The following is a 23072-nucleotide window of genomic DNA, read 5'->3' as shown; positions in this document are numbered from 1 at the left end:
TGTAAACAAGCAAATAACAACAGCGTATCAGAGACCACAGAGAGGGTGCAGCACCCATTGTCCTGGAGGTCTCTCTGTCACCAGCTAGGGAGGGAAAAAACATTTGTTTTCATAGTTCACTTAAATAATATATATCTTTCTTTATAGAGAGAAAAGGTCTGTGCGAGGATTTATTTGAACCATTGTCTCTGGCCTGGCTAAGTATTTATGGCACATGTCATTCACAGGATGCCGAGGTGCCATCACTTTTATTTATGACAAGACATCCCATCATGCCATTTCATTCTCTAAATGGTACACAGCTATTCACCAGTGAATACCGGCCTGTACCATTTTTCTCTCAAATAGAGGCCATGTCACCGCTGAACGTGCACAGGGGGTTGTTATTAATCACTCATACACACTTTGATGGGTGAATACATGTCAAACAATCAAATTTACTCCAAGAGACCTATGCATGGTGTGGCTGTCCATAGATATTTGCTTCAATGAAGGCTCATTTGATCATCAGAACTGGTAGTTTATCATATTTTACCCTCCGTGCAAAAAACATGGCTGTCAACTTTTTTAACATATAACAGAAACAAGGAGTATACACTGTGCACTGGTGCTGTACTGACTGAAAGGTTACATCCATCCATCTATCTATCTATCTATCTATCTATCTATCTATCTATCTATCTATCTATCTATCTATCTATCTATCTATCTATCTATCTATCTATCTATCTATTATAAAGGTCAGTCTTCTTGTCATGATGACTATATCACAACCTGTGAAAACAGTTGGATCGTGGCTCTGACGGCAACGTTCCAAACATCTGACGAATCAACCTTGATCATGTCATCATTAGGGTTCTGGGTCCCAAACCACGCTACAGATTTAAAGCCAAAATATCTTGTCCAGTTAAAAGAAACAAATCTCCTAGCTTAACTTCATGTAGTTAAAAGCAGATTATAGTTGTAGTTGAGTTTCTTTTCCTCAATGTAAACACATCTGTGCTCGTTCTGCTTCACTGATAATTTTTCCCTGGCATGATTTTTTCAGGTCGTCATATTAACTTTGGTGAAAATAAAGCAAAACTTTAAGAGGTTAACGTAATGAACGGTCTCTGCGCTCACTTCTTTTTAAGCCATGAATATCCTTCTTACCTCCTATCATTTAGCTTAGACTTGGTCTTAAATACTGAGTCCTTGGGAAGCACAGTTGTTTCAGGGTACTCCAGGGAGCAATATCTGCAGTCTGTGTGCCAACAAATGGCAGCAGGTGGCATTTTGCTACTGTGCAATCACCTAGCTACTGTTAGAACTCTAGGACTTCCTCCTCTGTCACCCAGCATAACCAGGACTTGAAGCCAGATGCCAAGGGTGAACACTGCTGTCTATTACCCGCACTGTGCCAAGAGATTATGAATAAGATATAAAAGTCAGGCTCACTACAGGCTTTTCACATTAGCCCGGCTGTGTAAGGGGATGCCCCCTATGCATACATGTATACAAGCAAGTGCACGTGCTTGCAAGTGTCGTGCACACACCTCCACATGCACATGCACTTAAACATGCATCCATACATGCACGTGCATCAATATTTTTCATGCACATACAGACTCTATCTGAGGCAACTCTACCTTTGTAGAGACATCTTTTGCACACCCAAAAATGCCTTAATCTGCAACAAGGATTATTGGAACAAATAAGTGTTTTAAAAGGGGAGAGTCCCGGTTTCAATTTCAATAGCTCATTTAACCCTTATCTGCCCAAATCCTTAGGGTCCATTCTATGTTAATTGGATCTACATTGCACAAGCATTGGGGGTGTTAACAAGCACAGGCTATGAATATTAATTACCCTGAAGTTTTCTGCACAGGAAAGACTTCACTGATACATATTAATTCTATGAAGTTTTTAAAGTAGTGCTCTCATTAAAAATGAATAGGCACTGCGCTTGAATGTTTTCCCATGAGGAATTGTGCATCCTTAAGTCTATCCCTAATAAATTGGGTCAGATTGGATATCCTTAAAGAACAGCATCTCCTTAAAACGGGATTATTATTCAACTAAATGTAAACATTGCAATCGGGTGAAGAAAGGGTTTTGTTTAAACTGTGTTTTGACAATGGCCATTAAAGCTAGTCATGTCTGAGCGTGTACTTTCCCAACCACAGCCTCCTGAGGCCCTGTTAAAACGGTTACTTATTTACAACACTAAACACACAAGTTGTTCAGCTAAACAGTGCTAAATTACTCTGTTTGCCTGAATGTGTGTGTGTGTGTGTGTGTGTGTGTGTGTGTGTGTGTGTGTGTGTGTGTGTGTGTGTGCACGTGTTTCCGTGTGCAATGATTTGTGTGTGCATGTTGATGTGGAGCATTCAGAAGCTGTTGCTGGCACTACTTTAAATAAAACATTGAGGATGCATTAGTCCTCTGGCTAGCCGAGGCCTCTCTCTCTCTCTAAGCCATTTAATACTGAACCTATGCAGACGTGTTTCCCTGTCTGCCTCCAGCCAGCTGCTTCAGACACCTGCTCAAAGTTTAGAGTTGCCCACTTCAGCACAAACACGCACACCATGGCCATCAAAGATGATCCGGGCACCACACAATGAGAGCCACTTCACTCTTCCTAATGATACCAGCATACACTTGCATCATTTAGATGGGAGGCATTTGTACGTCCACACTTCCTTGACAACATTCCACAATTTTTCCACTAGGACAAACAGTGTGTTTCAACTAAAGACTGAGGATGCACCCAATTAATATCATAAATCTGGTTAGGATCGTGATACTATTCGGCCATCTGTTTAGTCCAAAACCCGGGTTTACATCCAGCTTGTCAGTAACACCGCTAACACTTCTGAATCAGACACTTTCAACATTATCTTGCTAACATGTTATAAAAAAGAAACCTATTTGGTCATTCAGTTTAGAGAGGTTTGCTGATTAATTAATCCCAACCCTGTCTTCCTTGTACAGATGCAAACACAAAACCTGATGAATTATAGGAAAAATGTTTAGAAAACAGCCTGTACTAACACCAGCTCTTACCTATAAAATCTGGAAAAGTATAAAAAGGCTTTCTTTTTATGGCATGGATGAATATCTTCACCATTAAATTACTAAATGTATAAGAATACCAGTGATAAGAGAAACTGGTTCTCTTGTCAACACTGAGAAAAGTGAAGCTTCTGTGTCATTTAGTTGAACTGAAGCTTTACATTGTTGCAACAGAAAACTGGGATTTCTGGGTTGAAGGTGTTTATTTCACGTTAACTAAATTAAAAATCACTTACCATGGGAAAAAAATCAACAAAAAGGCTGTAGTCTGTAGTGTCAGTGTCAAGCTCTAAGCATCAGATCAGCCAAAGAGACAAGTGGACTCTGTGTTTTTTTGTTTGTCTTTTATAGCTCATTTGTATTCAGATGCACTCCAGGGAAGTGTAAGGAATTTCTGTTAGATTGTATTGGGAAGGAACAGACTTTAATATGAGAGAAATTAGAAATTAGAACCACAGTATCTGATTTTTCTGTCTGTCATATTCATTTTATTTAAGTAGCCACTGTTTGCACAGTGTTAGAAACATTGTTAATGTTAATGGCTGTTGCATTACCTATCTCATGTTTTAAAGGTGAAAAGGTTTTAAAAAGAGGGGTTTGGTGAGGGTGGGTGGAGGCTGCGTAGGGAAATCAGTTTTGCTTCATTTCATCTGGTCTGTTTTTGTTTTTTGTTTTTCTTTCTCTTTATCAGCTGTTGTGTAAATAGAACTGAAGTCTTCATTGCTTTATTTTGTAATTTTTATTGTATTTTTTTTTTTGCACATAAATTTTTTTTTTTTTTAAACATACCATAATAAATCTGGTCCTTCAAAGAAGAATTTATTTGTATTTCTAGCAAGTTGATTGTGACAAAACCTTGGTTTTACTTTAGAGAAATCAGCTCTCGCTTTTGTTTTATAGTGAATTCTGTGGAGTAAAAATAAAAATAAGTAACATTTTGAACAAGGACATAAGAAACCAATTTTTAATTATGTATCAGTAGAAACTCTATTTTATTAGACTGACTAAAAATGTGAAAGAACTTAATAAAATTGCATGTAACAAAATTACAGTGTCCGAAGAGTCCACAGAACAAATGTACTCAGAAAATGATCTTTTTAGTTTGTTTCAATGTACATTTATGATTCTGGAAAAATAAATATATTTGGCTTATTTTAAATACACAGTTACAGTTTTTATTAAATCAGAATTATAGTCTGAGTAAAACTAATACATTTAATTGTAACACATTAGAGTAATTTGATTCAAAGTAACATTTTTTTCAGTGTATGTCATTTATTTTTTTAAGTTTATATATATATTTTTAATTCTTTGTCTTTTTCTTTTCTAATAGCAATTTTAAAGGTCCAACATATGCAAAAAAACTTTGTGAAAATTTAATTATTTACCATGAATCAACTTTTGACATGGCTCCATTAACATGTTTTATTTTATGTGGGTGTAAAAAGAAAAAAAAACAACCTCAAACCTCTGAGCTACAGGGAAAGACGAGTGAGTGTGTTTGAATGTGTGCGCTTCTAAGTGTGGCCATTCTGATTACCACAATGTCAAACAACTCCTGTAATCCCCCTCCTGCTGCCCACATAGGCAGGGTGTGTAAACAGGATGTCGACCCAAGCAACAGTCAACTATTTTAAACTCTGGGTTTCAGCACACATGTAACCTGCGCTTCATCTCTTGTCAGTCGGACAGCAGCAGCTGGAGGTAGACTCAACAAAATGGATGAGTTCATAGGCTGCTTTGGAAAGCATCCACAAGCCAAAAATGAGGTGCTGGGTGGTTTACCTCTTGAAAGCTCACTAACAAAACCTGGGTGACAAGAGGATATGAAAAGTTGCACCTAGACTAAACACATTTTGTTTTCAGATTTATAAATGTGTGTAAAAGCGTTTAAAAAAAAGAGATGCTTCCACTGAGGGTGCGAGCGTTTGTAAAAATGGTCAGGATATTTTCAGAGACAGAGAGTTTGCTTTTTTTCCTTTAATAATTATTTCCCCTTTTTTTCCACATAGCAACGCTTTGCTGTTCAATTTTCACCTCCATCTGTGTGATTATTAATCAGATCACACATCAATTGCCAGAACCAGCAAAGAAATTCAGCCTGTAATAAAACTGTCATGTGCTGTGGTATAAAGACAGATGTTGCCAGTTGTGTGATAACATAATTAAACTGTTCTGTGAGGGATTCCATAAAATTATTCAAATTGGACGAGCACTATCATTTTACCAATAAGCAATTTAGGGCAATATGCAGTGTCATAACACTGATGTTATCCTCTCTGCCAGATTTTCCAATAAGCCCGAGCCTTTGCTTGGCCTCCTGTGACAGTATGAACAGTATACATGAAGATACGTGAGAGCTGCTAGAGATGCTGGAGTGTCCTTTCAGTGTGATGCACAAACCGCTACACCACGAAGCCACTATACTGCAGCGAAGCGATTGGTCAAAAAGCACACACACACACACAGAGGACGGCTTTGTCATTCATGTGAAATATTCAGCATTGCACTGCACACGTCTATCTTATTCTGCTGTAGAGCAAATACAGAGATACTGGCAGGAATTCAATTCAAAGGCGCAGCGATAAGGGTGCGTTCTTCTTGTGTAACAGTGTATGTATTTCAATCTGGGCATAGCACGCTCTCTCTTTGCCCTCAGCTCTGCTGCAGAGTGCATGCGATTAGCAGAGATCTGAGGCAGAAAATGCTCTCTGGTCTCCTCTCTGACCTGGTGCTGTTAACTCTCTCAGTCTGACCACTAGCCCATAATGTGGACTGGACGCCCAAAACCAGCAGGTCCTACACTTAAAGGCCTGACCTTTGCAACTCCATTCTACGTGAGCATATATATACTATTCACGTCTGTGTGTGCGTACTGGGAGAGCAAGGCTAATCATGGATCACTTGGCCATCAGAGAACAGTTAAGATTTGCAGTTCCACCTTCACAAGCCCCCACAAGGGACAGTGTATGATTTGAATTATGCAAGCAGAGGATGTGTGCCCACTCAGCTCTTTCTGTGGCCACTGTTATGGCCGTCAACCTCACGAAAGACACCTCAACCACACAGGCAGAGAGGAGGAAAACGAAAGAAGTAGCTAGCCGGTCTTATCTTTCAATATGTAGAAAATCTTTAAAAGCACTTGTTGGACAGGGTATGTTAGATGGATGTGCATGCAATAAAAGAAAAGCAGTTATTAATAATTGTTTTAGGTATTTTCTCTCGTGTGAACACCAGCCTAAGTTTATTAAAAGGACTCTTGTAAAGGACAGGATATTAATATTTAATGCTCTACAGTTGCATCACACGAACCAAATTTAGAGCGAAAGAGTAACTCGTGTGTTTAAACAGGTAAGATGCTTTGCTGAAAATGACCACACATCACAGGAAATGTGAATATCGTGAAGACAGCAGCTCTAGAGCTAACAGGGTGTCCTTGAGAATATTACTGTCACCGTGCATTTATGTGACAACTACAGCTGCACAACACCGTTTCCTGTTGCAAAATCATTTAAATCACAAATCACATAACAGGTTATTGCAAAACTTTTTCATACTATTGCTTTTGTTTTATTTTCGCCCCTGCAGTATCTTCACTTCCTCATGTGGATAACGTTAAAACCACAACTTCTGCAACACAAACAAAAACAGAAAGCAAATAAACAGTGTGGTTCAGGGGTGCAGACACGTGTGCTATGAAAAGAAAAAAACTGCACATGCTATAATAGAGACATTTATTAATAATACATGGGTAACAGTGAACACAACGAGCACAGCAACAAGATGCACAACAAATGTTTACAAGGGCACCCAGTTGTCTAACTATTACAACACAACAGACAGGACATTGAGTTCCTCCTATAGAGAAATCTGCTGAATTTCAACAGCATCTTGGGGAAAAAAGAGAAGAAACGCAACACCTTTTTCACCCTAAAAAAATATTTGACTTACTAATAGACATGCTTAATTCAAGCTTATGGTCCACTTCCCCCAAATCTGACTAGTCAACAAGATGAATTCCCCTGTCAGAATCAAGATGATCAAACAGATTACAATTATTTCATCCCCCATCTTTATTAATGAGGACTGTCTTTCATAGTTATGTTCCCTAATAAGAATAAATGATATGCCACTGCCAGGTTTGTTGTTCCGGCTCACTCGAGGGACTCTCAGACATTTGCACTTTGAGTCTGAAAACATTTTAGATTGATTTTTGCGTCACCTAAAGGGGTAATGGCACCTTGCATGTGTTGTGGAGAACAAAGAGCGCAGGAAAAAAAACTCTCAGTGTGTCAGTTAGAGGCATATTAGTGCAAGCCACAAATAAAACTTAAAAGAACGACTGTGAAATGTCACAAAAGTAAAAAGTTATCGAGTAACTGAGTGAAGATCGTAATGCCCCGGGGACAATTAACATGGTTCATGGTGCGTGAGGGAAAATCCTCGGCTAGGCTAATGGGAGAATAAAAAGACTGCCTGCCTGTCTTGCCAGTAACACTACCATGGTAAGTAGCCTATCAAAGTCCAGTGCCAGGAGCTGAGAGTGAGACATCTCGTCCTTCGTTCCCATCCGCGCGTCATTTATCACAGGCAACAATTAATACACCTCCCTGCATGCGGGCCACACAAATTAACCACTGGATTTGTTCAAACGGCATGAACCAGGAATTATTTCCGCATTTGCTACAGTAGAGCGAATGTTTCCGCAATATATGGAAGCAGGATGGAGAGAGTTGCTGGTTTCTCCTTTCTTTAAATGCCAGGGCAGATGCTGGAGAGCAATAGTTCTTTTTGGACGACTTGAAAACAGGGAGCATGCTTGGACGACTGGCTCTATTCTAGTGGGAAGGCTTTATTTCCATCCCTTGTTGGTGTCAAGTGCACATCCATGACATTTTTCTCGCCCGTTCTCTCCCTCTCCCCTGCCTCGCATTTATCAAAGTTGTAACCCTGTTGTCTTTGCAGAGCGAATCAGAATGTGCCCCTGGCAAAGAATGAAGGAAAAGTCAACAGGAATTAAGTTTCACTGCAACTGTTTACTCAACTGTGGCCTGCAGTTATTGAAATTTTATCCATGGTTTTGTGTGACTACTGCAGTAATGAATTCAGTATGGCTGTGATTTTCTCACTGACGACATGCTCGTTCGGAGCTGGAAAAAAGATGGGTGGGAGGTGGGGCCTGGGGTCTAGCTGGGGTAGTGGGGATGATCTGGAGAGGCCTAAAGGCTTCACAGACTAAGGCTGAGAATCAGAACACACACTGACTCATCCTTTGTACTTACTGAACAATCAACACTTCTTCTGCCACTTACAAAGAGGAAATGGAATTAACAGGGGCATCTTGCACCAAAACAAGCACCACACTTATAAGATGACGACACCTAAAGCATTGTTTTGCTTTGAGTGTATGTTTGACCAATTAATTATATTTACATACACCCATACTCGACAATAAAAAGGGAAAAAACAAACTTTTTTTTAAACAATTCAAAAACATGACTACTGACAAATAGTGACCTTACAGGGTTGTGCCAGTCCAAAGCCCAAAAGCTCCTGTAAAATTAGTGACTTATTGTTCCTGATTTTACAGATAAATAAATGCTAAACAAGTTAAAATTTGTAGTAAAGAATCATGCAAACGTTATGACTTCATTTAATTTGACCTGTTCAATGCTTACATGGATTAAAACATCCCTTCTGATATATCAATACATGGTAGTTCCCCTTTCGCGGTGGTACTGGGAAATAAATCCTCCAGTATCTCTGTTCTCCTGTGTGCAGAGCTACAGACTGGTACCCCTGCTGTTCTGCCTGTGCTAGCACATGATCAGCAATTAGCATTATAGCGAGGGGAAAGTGCTATAAGTGCATATAGCTGGTGTTACAAAGTTCCTGGCAAAAGCCCTGGTCATCTTACTGCTGAAGTGAAACCTGAGCTACACATCTGAAATTTCACAATAAAATTTATGTTATGTCTAAACGTCACCTAAAATGCCAAGCAATGACTCTTTAAACGGCTAAGCTATTTTGTCCTATTATCAAAATGTTCCCATCATTTCCGAAAAACAGAACTGTTCATCAGTAGCCAAATATCACAGCATCAGAACACCGTGATGATTGTGTTCAAAGATGATAAATGATAATACTGAGTTATTGCTCAGCTCTATGTGTTACAATGCCATTTCCCTCTTGTTCCATGCTACAGCTTTGTTTGCCTCCCTGTAAAAATGCTGATGGATGCGCTGTGACAACAGACAGCGGCACAGAGCCGTGCATCATCACCAAACAGCTCCTGACAACAACCCTAGTTGTGCTGTCGCAAAGACCAAGATAGTAGAAGACACACTGATCTTTTCAGTGTTGTTTCTTTAAACGCAGTGTCGTGTGCCACACATAACGCTGACACCAACAGAAAGAGCTTGTCTGTTTGCCTCAAGTCTGAGATGGTGAAAATGTTTCGGCTTCACTGACGATAACGCCGGCGTCTGTCTCCTCACCTCATTGGTTAGTACAGCAGAGTGTGGCATTAGTTGTGAGTGTGAGGTGTGTTTACAATGAGCCGGAGGAAAACGCTGTCATCCAATTGGATGTCACAGTTCCTTAACTGTCTACAAAATCCTGTGGCACCTACATACTTAAAATATGTCAGAACATCATAATAAATATTTGATGGAAATGCAGATGCTGCATGCTACGATAAACACGTTTGCAACCAAACAATCACACAGAAAGAGCACTCCTCGTCTTTTAAATATTCAAAAAGGGCCTCAGTATACATAAATAATAATAATAATGTGTTTATGAACTAGATGTACTTTGAGGAGGAATTAAATATTAAGAGGCACTTTAAGAGGCGGATCGGCCTGCTGTTGACATGGCTTAATAAAGTGAAGACAGGTGTGAATGGTCTACCTGGTGCTGCTGGAGATGCAGGAAATCTGCTGCAGTCACTTCCACTGACGGCGCGGCACTTTTTGGTCGCCCCTCTCTGGGTACTCCCTCCACGCTCGCTCCTCCATTCTCATTGGCTGGGCCGTTGCTCGTCGCCTCCGTCCCAGATTCTTGCATCATGACTTAAAAACCTGAGAGAAGGCGCAGAAGAAGAGAAAACAGGGACAGAGACAGAGAGAAGCAGCTGTTAAAACACACTGCAATGAGGTCGCATTTCAACTGTGGGCCAAACTATAAACATCTGTCATATTCTTCCCACACAATTTCACTTTTGTTGCAGGTTTCCCTGTTGGTTTGTGCTTCCCCGTGTCTTGTTTGTTTGCGTGTAGCATATGCAATGAGGCAAACACACACACACACGCATTCACAGGCTGCCTCTAAACACAGTAATGAACAGCTCCTTTGTTTTGTCTTTTCCAGTGCAGATCCTTTACAGATGACAAGTCCATACCGGGCAGGAGAAAAGCAAGTGGGTTTTGTTTGTATCCTTCAGTATAGGGTATATGGAGAGCGCTGGGGGGGGCATGGTGGAGGGGTTGGGGTTCGGCACACATGTAGAGGAACCCAACCTGCGTTGAGTGAGAGCAGAGGAGCCCAAGAAAACACTGGACCTCCAAAACAAAACACTTTCTATGGAAATGGATATATTTACTTGCATGGCTCCCTGAAGAACCACGGCAGAATGGCTTTTTAATGGGAAACAGAGCGACTGTGTGAGGCCTGCCAAAGGATCTCCATGAGAAACATCCAATCTGAGGCTGAACGAAAACAGTCAAATCCTTGAGGGGTGCTCAATTAACACCAAAACACAGGTCTGAATATAAATAAATCCTTTTGCATTGGAAAAAAATGTTGACTTTCATAACTTAATCTAACTGAAAAGGGTAAAATACAAACACTGGCAGTCGTTTTAAGCACCACTGCACGCTTTATGTAAAATTATGGCAGCAGCAATCAGTGAATACACAGCTATTTGCTTACAAGATATGTCCTCAGTTTTGTTTTTGGATACACAAAAGCCAGACAGACATGCCATCTATCCCAGCACACCCCCTCTGTCTCTCTGGGGATAAGTGCCAGTGACACTGGTGCATATCTGTGCCTGAATTCCTCAAATCAGTGGAATGATTTACAGCTATTGTGTGCTGGTCACAGGCTTCATTGCTGCAATGCATCTATCCCCCCAATTCCAGGGCAGTTAATGAAGCTGACCAAGTCAGGCAGAAGCAAATTAACTTGGCTGATTAATTATTTATATGAAGCAGAATAAATGCCTTTAAAACACTGGGCCTCATCATGAAAGAATGTGAAAGTGGAACTAAATGCAGATTTATGGTGTTGCATTTAACGCATGTAATAGGAAGGCCAGTCTGAGTTTATATGTGCTCAGGTACACATGCACAGCGTCTCCAGAGATCCCATCTAAACAAGATGCAGACACACACCCAAGGGGACACACACTCAGGCTGACAGACAGGAAATTGGGGTTGACAACTTGTCACAAAAGAATATTTACAGAGCAGAGGTGAGATAATAATCTAGAAATGGGATTATTTAAAAAAATAAACAGTGGTGTGAGGAGAACTGCGCTTTCAAAATCAGTTTTTTTTAGGGACAGGCTCATAGCTCACTATCATCAGCAGCAGTTTGGGGCTAAGAGGAGCTAAAACTGTACCAGAACACAAAGCAAACTCCAAAGAGCATTATAGTTTACATTTCCTCTCAGCCCTCCTCGCAAGAAGCATGACTGAATGAGTCATCTGACACTGTGGCCTGTGCCGGTTCAGTTGTGTGTCACAACGCCCCCACACTCAGGGGCCTGTCTGAGCAGCTTGGGCCCGGCCTACAGGGCCTGTTCTTTGGGCTGGAGCTTGAGCTGGCCCCCCTCTCCCTCCAGACAGATGTTGACCCGGCTCACCCTTCCAGTCTGGCACAGCCTCCCTCCATAATGGGATTTTCTAAACAAGGAGTGAGCAAGAGGAATACTGTGGGATGGGACCCAGCCAGCCACAACTCCATCTACAGGCCCCTGCCTGCACCAACTCCCCTTCTGAGACACCAATTAGAAACACACATTCTCAGGCGAAATTAAATGCCATTTGAAATAAACCATGTGCTGACGTTATTCACCCCCACTTATTTTTCAAATAAAAGATATTTTCCACTTGCGGGAAAAAAAGAGCTGTCTTTTTCTTTTTTTCCCCCTCTCTAAAGCTACATAAGGGGGGGAGGGGGGGGGGGGGGGGGGTAATGGCTATTATACATGCACTGTCATTCCATGCAAAAATTTTCATAATTGTAACGGAAAGGCGTAAATTTCCAAATGCACAGCATCTCCAAAAGTAATCAAGAGAATGAGCCGCGGGGCTATTTTAATGTATGCAAAACTAGTGACCCACAATAAAGGAGAGGAAGGCTACAATGAATGCAAAGTAATGCGCGCATGCTTGCGACCGGCACTGATGAGGGGATGGCTAAAATTAACACCCAATTAATTTTCGAATTGACAAACAAATGAAACCCATAAATCTAGTTTCTCATTAATTTTAGCACAGAATAATTCAAAGCTGCAATATCATGAGTGAAAAAATTGGAGGGAAAAAAGAAAATGGAAAATGGGCATTATCCATCATAAATATCAAGCAGATAGGAAAGAGCCTTATTAGAGAGTTGTGCTGATAACAATGTTAATCTGTGAAGCACTGAGGCACCATCATCATCAGCTGAGGCCCGGGCAACTTGGCCACGTGACTCGGCCCTGAGTTTGTTTATCTATGTATTTATTTTCACTTTGCTCTGGGGAAAGCCTTGTGTGTGTGTGTGTGTGTGTGTGTGTGTGTGTGTGTGTGTGTGTGTGTGTGTGTGTCTGCGATGATGATGACGATGACTCGAAAAGCTCCGAGTTTTTCCATTTGTTCCATTTATACACCACGTGCAAATTCAACTGTAATTATGGGTCAAGCATCATGCTAAATGGGGTGTAGTTACTCGGTTTAAGAACATATGCATTCGTGGTCCAAACACAAACATTTCAACATAATAAAATACACAAAAGGAGACGTGAGGGGAAAAAAAGAAAAAGAAAAGCTCTCTTATTATTAATGGAGCATGTCAGTTTTTTCGGAGCTGGAAAAAAAGTTTAAAAAAACAAAAGAGAATGAAAATAATGGAAATTCCAGGAGATCAAAACAAGGCAACAACAGTTTGTACAAAGAGAACTAGCTGTGCTGTTGATTATTAGATGCCTGCCTGGTCTTTAGGGGGGAGTTGCTTGCAAAATAAAACAAGTGTTTGGAACAAACACTGGATAATAAAAAAAGGTCAGAGTTCCTGTTTGTTTACAGTTTGTTTTGTTTTCCCTGCTTCAAATGGCATAGGGAGTACAGTACAAACAAGAGTCACATGGGTCTCCCACCTGACCAGACAGGTTGAAGGTTAAGAACAGCCAGCGGGCCAGAGCTCATCACCACAATGGAAATCCAATGCCTGTCCCCCTGTCATGCCTGCCCGGAATTCAACAGCTCAAACGAGTCAGCGGTGGATTCAAGGTAGGGCTGGTCCGCGCAGCTGTGCTCTGACCCTTCTCCGTGTTCTGTTTTTCTCTAATGCTCATGACAGCAAAGCCTCGGCAGCCACCTGCTTCGATTCGCCAAGTTCTCACACAGACGTTGTTTACAGAAGCACACAACAAAAGCACAACATTTCTTGGGTGGGAGATAATGACATACAAAGGAGGACACAATAGGGAGAAGTTCACTTTAGAGCTGTTTAGGTTCAGCTTGGTTGCCAGACTAGACAACACATCGGCGTGCACCAAAGGTGCAACAACAGAATGCTTCTGAAGGTTGCTGAACAGGCTTGTGTTTTGCTGTATTTTGGCTCCTGATGTGAGGGAAAAGTCGAAAGACAAACACAAGCTGCATGTTAAATAATCCATTATCGCAGCCCTCATCACTGATAACAAACTACTCTGAGTATCTCTTGAAAATATTCCACTGGACAACACAACACGGAGAAATTGGGCTAAATTCCAACAAGCTTTACAAACTGCACTCCCACTCCCTCATACATATCATCTCCACACAGCAGAACCACCTCAGTCACAAAGCCTGAAGGTGGATCCAGTTGCCGCTCCTCTTCTGAGAGAAACGAACGGCCGTGGTGACATTCTGCCAAAGGAGACTTCACAGTCAGACCAAACAACCGTGTAATCTTGTCAGCCACTTCAACCAAGTCACAGATAAGCAAAGCATATCTCCAGACCTCTCTGACAATATAGAAGTAAAACACGCTGCACCCACCCTTCTGCAAATAATACCCCCATTGCAAATCCTAGATTTCTGCTCCACAAGAGACACAGAAGTTCTTCCCAGACCTTGTACAGGGTATAAGCAGGCCACTGACACCAGCAAACAAAGCAGCTGTTTGTTTAATAAGTGATTGCTGCCATGGCTACAGTAAACACGAGGAGCAGGGGTTTGTGTTTATGAACAAACACATCTCCTTGCAGGAGCCATTTAATATTAACCAGGTGAAATGATCAGCCAATTTCCTAGGTGACACTAGGGGCAGGCAGAGTGTAAACAGGTTCTAGGAGGGGAGAAGGAGGGGCGAGGCTTTAGGGAATCAAGGTCGATGCAAACGCAGCTTTGACTAGAATAAACAGCGAGGCAAAAGTCAAGATAAACAAAAAGTCATTCTTCTGACATTTCGAGACGCATTAGGCTGGCGTGTTGCAGCTGCTCGCAAGCCACCGTGAATGAGAACAAGATGGGGGTGACGGGCGGGGTGGGCAGCCATGGGGGTGGTCTCCTATGGAAACACATCATTGTCAAGCAAAGCAATCGTGTGTTTCTTCCAGGCCCAACAAACAGTGGCGCTTCACAACAGCACAGCGAGGAACTTGTAAAAACATGTTAAACATTTACCTCATTCAATTATTCAGTAACCGGGTTTGTGGAAATAACAAAGGAAGTCTGAGGGCTCCCAGAGATGGCACTCACTACACCAGGGCATGGAGAGAAAAACAACAAAGAAGGAATTAGGTGGAACTGAGCAAGAAAAGATGTTATCCTTCATAAATCACAGCGCCTGGTTTTGATTACTTGATTTATGTGTGACTTGAATAGTAAGATTATGACTTAGTCTGCCTGCTACATCAAAAATGTAATTGCCCACAAATAAGTGATTATACACAGTAGATAATGTATAGCGGGGACTTTCAAGCAGCACATCACCTTGACCATTAATTTTTCATGCATACAACAACTTGCCATCTGTTGAGATGAAGCCATCCAACAAGGCTTCCTCACCCAGGATCCCCTGGTGTCTTTTCCCCCTGCACTTCCCCTACTGATATAATTTAGTCCCCCTAAAAAACTGCTAGCCCCATGAGAGGAAGCCATAAAATATGATCAAAACACATATTTATATCACCTCGGGATGACTACAATAGGATTCTCAAGCATGAAAGTTTAGATCCAAACCTATTACTACACCGCAAGCAGAGGTGACTAGGATGATTCACGCGAACACCCGAGTATTAACACGCTACAAGTGCAGATAAATTAACAACAAGCAGGGCGCAAAAAGGCAGATTCCAGTAGCGAAACTGAGTAGATCCGCAATTTCAGAAAACACACAAAGCCGTTTGTCTCCTTTGCATGGAGCCATGTGAGAAACACCTCTGTGCAACGGCCTGCTGTGCACAGACAATGACGGAATGTGCCAAAGTAAGGCAGGCCATGATATTTTTAGTGCAACTAGGGCCGATGGAGACTAAGTAAATAGAGAAATCTAATGAGTTTAAATCTGGTTGTGCATGAATGGAATAGTAATTCTGGGATGTGGAGCCTCTTTTAGGAGTGGTACGCCACACATTTTCTCAGCGACTCTCCTTCATTTGACTTTGATAATCTCGCTCACATGTGGCTTATGCCCATTAACACTACAGCGAGAGGACAGACACCAGGAGACGAGGGGCTGCTTTTTCTGACCACGGGCTCAATGGAAGGGGGAACAAAAAGCAAGCACTGCTGCCCTCAAGCTCGTCTTACCAATTAGATGTGTCAAACACAAAAAAACCCAAAGAAAAACACGAATCTATCAGCGTCCTACGGGAGTTGCAAAAGCACTTATTGTTTTAACATTACTTAAAGTGTGTCATACATTTTTAATCATTTTTACTAGAATCCATGTAAGGGCTGCTCCCAATGTGCTGCTCCCAAATGTGTCACATAGATTTTCCTGGGAAAACTGAGGTTAGCCTTAACGAACTTGTCTAATTAATATTGTGTGCCTATGCAAAGAAAGGAAAATATTATTAGCATTGCTGCCTTTTGGGAGTGGCAGGTGTCAACTCATCAAAGTGCACGCTTCCTTTGTCGTCTGACAACATGAGCTTAATCATTTTTTGGTAAAAGCTTTGCAGTTCTGTGAAATCGCAAACACAGACCTGTGGTAAACCACAGCTCTAAAGACAAAGTAAGCTGCTAATTACCACTGAGTAAGTCATCAGCTGTGCTACATCCATTTATTACATTTCCACTCTCAGTACCATGCACGATAAGTGGAAGAAAGCATGGTCTGGTCTAGGGCTGCCACGATTTGTCGACTAGTCACGATTACGTCGACTATCAAAATCGTCGACGACTGATTTAATAGTCGACGCGTCGTTTGAAGCTTTGTAAGATCGCAAAAGACGCAGGAATAATAGCAGGATTTAAGAGTGTAATAACGGACTGAAACAGAAGATGGCAGCACAGCATGTACAAGGATGCCAGCTGCCGTTAAACCCCGAAGAAGAAGAAGCAGCTGTGTCCCAGAATTCATAGCGCGGCCCAGCTTAGTTTCCAACAATGGCGGTAGCTAGTTAGTTTTAATATTACTCTTATTATTCTTTCTGGGTCACAAAATAAACGTTTAACATATTTTCAGGCGAGAATGTAGCTGTGTAAACCTCAAATATCTGCTCAGTTTATCAGGACACCACATATTTTCAAAAGCGCTCCGACGTTTTCGGAGACGTCTGTTACCCACTAGCTCGATAGCTAGCCGGGGGCTAGGTCACTAGCGCCGTGAGAACACCGGACTCCCAGCAAATTGTTTTCAAACCCACCGACGTCTTTCGCGACTCAGGTTAAATATATATGAGTCACTTAGATAAATTAAAAATGTTATTGTTTGGCTTTTTTTTTAGTATTTTATTTGTTCCTGAGTAAATCGGTTTGGCTGAGATTAAAGTTATAGTTTTTACACAGCTGAATAAACGACAGCTGATTATCAGAAGTGTGAGATGCTGGAGAATATACTCCGGTGTCCTGTTATATTTTAGATAGCAAGGAGAAACAATCTGCAAATTTCATTAAAATTGAATAAACTATCATCTTGTCTTTATTTTTAGTTAGCACCTTAAAAGCTTAAAGCTGTAAGCTAATGATAGTTATATAAGAGCAGATGCTGCTGGTGCAATAAGCTGTAGTTTTATGTCCAGTGGATGATGATCTGATTAGTCGACTAATCGCATAAATAATCGGTGACTAGTCGACTATCAAAATAATCGTTTGTGGCAGCCCTAGTCTGGTCAAACCCCTGCTATTTAAAAAAATCTTGACGGTGTTAAATGTTCCTCTGCAGACAAAAACGCACAGCGGGTGCATGTCTCCAACCTCTCTTGTTTAGAGTTACTCACAAAGAGATTAAGTTAAGCTATTGATTTCCCAGACAGTCATTAACCTTTACACACAAATAATGGCACGGTAATGGAGTGACTATTTTGTTTAAATAGTTACTCACAACTGTCATTCCTTCAACCGCTGCTTAAAATTGACCAAGTTCTCTGTTCATGAAACGTACGCAGTCGGCTCTTTGACGTGTGATTGGCTGTCGTTATTATGGGTGTGGCCTTACCCACTGAGTCCCCCCACTCCTCCTCATGGAGACGTTCTTCCTCAACGTGCCACGACAGGGGTCATTTAAGCCTAAGAAGCATGTTATGGCTTCCCAGAGAGAGGACAGCAAGGGTTAAAAAGGAAGGGAGCTCCATCAAGCAGTTAAATTGAAGATAAAGGGCAAACGGCTAAATAGCAGAAGACCCTACATGAATTTCTTCCTTTTAATAGAATCAGGTTTTAACAACTCTTTTTTGTTAAATACAGCCCATGTCAGGATGATGCGTCCCACTCATAAAGCAGCACAATGACAATGTACAGTGGCACTAATACAAGGACATAGTTCATCATGACATTTTCTGCAATTCCCAACTGATTAGGGTCATTATGTTGGAGGCCTGATTTATGTTGTCATTTCCTCTCACCGATCCTGCATCAATGAATCTTAATGAATTGGTAAATAAGGGTGAAGATTACACTGTGTGACACCGCAACATTTCTCACCCTCAACGGCCGAGATTTATGTAGCCAATTAGAGACTAACAGAGAAAATTGGCTGGCAGAAAAATAATATTCTTTATGGCACAAAATGGAGGCGCATTCTCAGTGAAGGGCAATTGTGTTGTCAGTGTTGAAGTCCATAAAACAGCCTTCTAACCCTCCTTCCAAACGCAAAAAAAGGGGGAGCTGGACTATTGTTTGCAAGCAGGGCAAGTTCAGACCATTGTGAGGCTGCACGTTTCACTGAGACGTTCAGACGTGCGCCGAGCCAAAGTCCTTAACATTCACCGCGGCCTACCTCGCATGTTTGAGCAGCATAAATAAAGCGCCGTATGACAAACATGTTTACCTTCTCCCTGCAAACATCAGACAATCAGACACCATGAGGTGCTGCTTCTCTAATGAAGACACAGGAGCTTTTATCAAGGCCGGCCGCGTCCCTCTGTCACAAATGTGGCTCTTTCATACAGACATCAAATAACATTTGTACAAAGAAATGAATCCAAATTATTTGTGCTAAACATACAACAGGGCAATATTTGTCAATTAGTTTTTTATGCAAGGATAGAAACACATCCAAACGCCCTTCATCTTTCCTTTTTTTTTTTTTTCAAAGTAGGAATATCAAAATAAAATCACCTATTTGAAGATATGTCTGATCAGCACATAGTGGAGGACATATACAATCTGATTAGGGCTCTTTAAGTATTCCTGGGCACATCATTATTACAAGCATGATAGCTTTTATTTCTCAGATGCAGATTAAAGAATCCTGAAGATGATTATGGTGAGGGACAAAACTGTTTTTGTGTATCACTACAAAGCATGAAAAGCCAGCCTGCTTATTAATACCAACTTCTTAAAAGGGCACTTAGAGTTATAATGAGAGCCTTTATGTATAACATATTGTGACTAGATTTACTGTGAGGAAGCGGCTCTCCACATCAAACAAGCCGGCTTGCTATTAGGCACAGGGGCTGAGGGATGCTGTGTGAAAAGGAGTGGAAAATTAAAGCTGAAGCAACGCAGGAAAGGGCTTAATTTACTGGCATGTACAGTATGCAAATGAGATTACTCTCAGCTTAACTGCATCATTTATGTCCATAATAACAGCATCATCATTACAGGGCTCAAATTAAATTACACTGTAATTAGCATATCAAAGTGATTGGTTAAAGTTTAAAACAAATACCCAATTTTGTTAATGAACATCTGTAATCACCGTGTAGACTCTCAGTGAAAACATCCAAAACAAATATGTGTTTTGGAGAAGGGGAGGAATAGCCCCCACAAACGACATGCCCGTATGTATACATGTGCGTCTGTGTGCATCACAGTGCTGCTGGTGCTGGGGTGGGGGGTGGGGGCTGGGGGTGTTTTACCTGGAGAGCTCCACACGCTCAGGATATATTTCCCAAACTCCAGGAGATCAAAGATCCAATTTCCCACACTTGCCACTTCAGGAGCTCATCAATAAAATACTAATCACTTCACGGCTGATTCTGAGAGTGGAGCCGCAGCCAAAGGCTTAGGGAGACTTCCATATCGCAAAAAAACACCTCTCCTCTGACTGTCTTGACTGTTGTTGAGCGTGCGCACACGCTTCATCAACAGCCGCACATATAATTTGCAGTCAGGTTTTATCCAATAGCTGTCCTGCCGCTTTACCTTACAAACATGGCGAGTGTTAGCATAGAGCCTCAGACCCTGACAGAAATCACATACTCCTTATTTCAAACGCATATTAATGATCTGGCACTTTCATCAGCTACACATTATAGACATTTTTCAAATTTTGCACAATAAAAAGCCCAACGACTACCTTTGTTTCCCCAACAACAGCATTTCTTTTTCCACCTCTGCTAATAACGCACCAAAAAAGTGGCAGCTAGTGGTGTGCATTATCAGAAATGCACTCGTCAAATTTTAAAGAAGTGGCATCTTATTTTATTCATTAAGAAATCCATTAAAAGGCCTTATTCCTTGCAAGTATGTAAAAGATGTGCCTTTCAAGGTAGAGCTGGGGCAAATCCACTCCATCAGCTAATGACGGCACTCATTACACAGAGAAGCTGGCTAATGAAGGCGCGGTGGCCGGCCGATCCCCTCACCCAGCATAAAGCCCTATGAAATGCTAATATCTCACTTCTAATTAAAGGATACTAAGTCCAAATGCACCTTCACGGCTACTAGCCGGCAACATAAATTTTATTTTTTAACACTACACTACACCCAGAGATGTGCCTGAGCAACATTCCATTAATTCATATTTTAATACCCTCACCAGTCCTGCGTTAGCCATGCTGCCTGCCTCTACTCTACCTTTTCTCGCCTCTATCAGCTTTATATTGTGAGTAAGCACATCATTACGCTTTCTAAGAGTATTTTTTTTTCTTTTCTTTTTTTGTTTGCTGCTTTTTGTTAGTGCACATTTTGCTTTAAAGTGCTTCCAGAGATAAACACTTATGCACACATAGCCTTTATGCGTGTGTCACAGGGGAAAGGTCATGAAAAAACAAAGAAAGAAAAAAAAAAAGGGAAAATATGCCAGCATTGCCCCTGCTGCACATGTACGCATTTACAATGTTTACACATCTTTGGCTGTAAATATGTTTACAAGAAAACCCGGTGCCTTTCTCAGAAACTGACCTTGAAGCCAGTAAACAAACCTCTTCACAAAGTTCATTAACGTCAAAGAGGGTATAGTCTTTTTCCCTTAGATGAAAAACAAAATAAAGAAAAGGTCAGCGCCATTAGCTTATCAAGAAAATATAACTGCAATGGAGTGGAAATTATAGTTAGGCCTGAACAAATACTGATGAAATAATGAGCAGGATGTGAGTCTTAACTATGGTTCAAAATAAACGTGAAAAAAGGTCTATTAATCATTCATTGCCAGGTAAAAATGTGAACTGGTGGGTAATGATTTGATAAATTCTTTGCATCTTCCTCTGTGTATGTGTCATGTTGTTTTAAGGTCACCGTGACTCATTTAGGTATTCAATAAGAGCAACTGTGAAAATCAGATTAAAAAAATGCAATGCAAAAGATTTTTTTAGGAAGAAAAAGATGTGGTTTAAAGTTGTATTATTCTGCGGTGTAATCTTAAAAAAACAAACAAACCTCACACCGCCATAATTAGTAAAAGAAAAAATCCATTTGTGTTTTGAGGTGAACACACAGAAATTACTTTACATTTAGTGCATCCGTAAAAAGCATGACTTTAAAGGTCAGTGTTAAGAACATATCACATGACGTCTGTTTGATCCGAGCCCAAGTATTTTCCCAAGGATTCTATGGCTCTGTACTGTGTAAATCACGCAGTCTGACCTTCTACATTCCTCATGCTCTGTCCTCCCATTCATCCACAGGCACAGATAATACTGGGCAAATATCATAAACGTGAGGATTTTAGGATTGAGGTGAGGCCGCCATCATCCTCTACCAACTGGGGAAAAGAAAGCCCATGCATCTGAAAGAACCCCATTTCCAACTACTGCCAGACTAACCTGTGGTGAAGTTACCTGACCCTAATACCTAAAAAGCCTCAATGCCGACCTCAGATGAATGCCAATTTGAGTATCGTGTGTTTTTTCCCATTTTAATGACAGTTTTCCTGGGTTTTTCTATCTGTAACAGCATTAATTTGCACTTCTGCAATACAATCAACTAAACTGGTAGTTACAACAACCCATATTTCAGCAAACTACAAAAAATTAGAGTAAAAAAAGCCACAGCCACCAGAACGCTACATTTCCTCTGCAGTATCCCAGGCTTTCTGGAGGTTGTGCGGTTGTGATTCCATCCAAGTATCATAAAGAGCCTCTAAGTCTCGCCAAGACGTTTCCAGTTCAAACGCGGCGTCGGCTTCGGGCCAGGGCGTGACCTGCAGCTGAACTGGCCTCCGCTCGGCCACAGGGAGGAGGGCAACAGCCGCTCCAAACACATCACCGCACCCCCTTCTCCCTCCCACCACCCCGATAAATAACCTAACACAGCAAACAGAGGCCCATCAGTCAGCCCACACATAGCTAACACCGCGACGGGGACAGAGATCGATGGGGAGATACAGACAAATAAAGAAAGACAAAAGGAAGGCGAGAAAAGAGGGCACAGCGACGAAGAGATGTGGGGGTACACTGTGAGGGCATCTAACACTACAGAGTAGTTAAATATCACACAGGAGCCTGAGCCAAGCAGCGTCGAAGGCCAAGTACTGTAAGACTGTGAAAGCCAGGCTATTTTGCCGAGCTGTGACATTTGTTTCTTATTGTCTAAGTGGCAGCTGAAAGCATCTCCCTGCGAGGGCCCCTCGGCTTTGCTCTGGCCCGCTTTGACAGGGAGGTAACCATATTAGGACGTGTATGGTAAAGTAAACAATAACATAGTTGCAATGAGATGGAAATTTTTCAGCTAATGGTGTTTGTCATTCCTGTTTTCAGTGCACTGAACAGGCCTATGTTTTTTCTAGCTGGCCAAAGAGACTTTGTTTATGAAAACAAGGCAGGAGCCAAGGCTAAAACCACAGTATTAAAAAAAAGAGTGAGGGGGGAAGACTGTAAATAAATGTTACTTTAAAAAATGTCTCTACCTTTTTCATTTGATTACATAAATAAACCCACATTTGGTTAGAAATAGCTTTTCAGTTTTTCTCTCCCTTTCAGGCCATGTTCACAC

General features: G+C 41.3%; 1 protein-coding gene across 11 annotated transcripts in view; it reads right to left on the bottom strand.

Annotated features, from left to right (window-relative positions):
- foxp1b (forkhead box P1b) overlaps positions 1–23072 on the bottom strand; it is a 154956-nt gene that overhangs the window by 67136 nt on the left and 64748 nt on the right. For 10 of the 11 annotated variants that reach the window (XM_086291390.1, XM_086291394.1, XM_086291401.1 and 7 more), the window contains one exon: positions 9967–10136. In XM_086291390.1, the coding sequence (XP_086147516.1) occupies positions 9967–10125 (159 nt within the window). In that variant the 5' untranslated portion in view covers positions 10126–10136. Of the gene's footprint in view, positions 1–9966; positions 10137–14933; positions 15008–23072 lie in introns of all 11 variants that reach the window. The other variant, XM_086291392.1, reaches the window with a different exon arrangement.

The sequence above is a fragment of the Aulonocara sp. 'chitande type north' Nkhata Bay genome, linkage group LG5 (genome assembly GCF_057382095.1).
Source record: "Aulonocara sp. 'chitande type north' Nkhata Bay isolate Kocher_YH1m ecotype deep benthic linkage group LG5, A_spYH_male_GT1.1, whole genome shotgun sequence".
Classification (NCBI taxonomy): Eukaryota; Metazoa; Chordata; class Actinopteri; order Cichliformes; family Cichlidae; genus Aulonocara; species Aulonocara sp. 'chitande type north' Nkhata Bay.
Note: the sequence above shows the minus strand (reverse complement) of the source record. Positions and strands in the feature narration are given on the sequence as shown.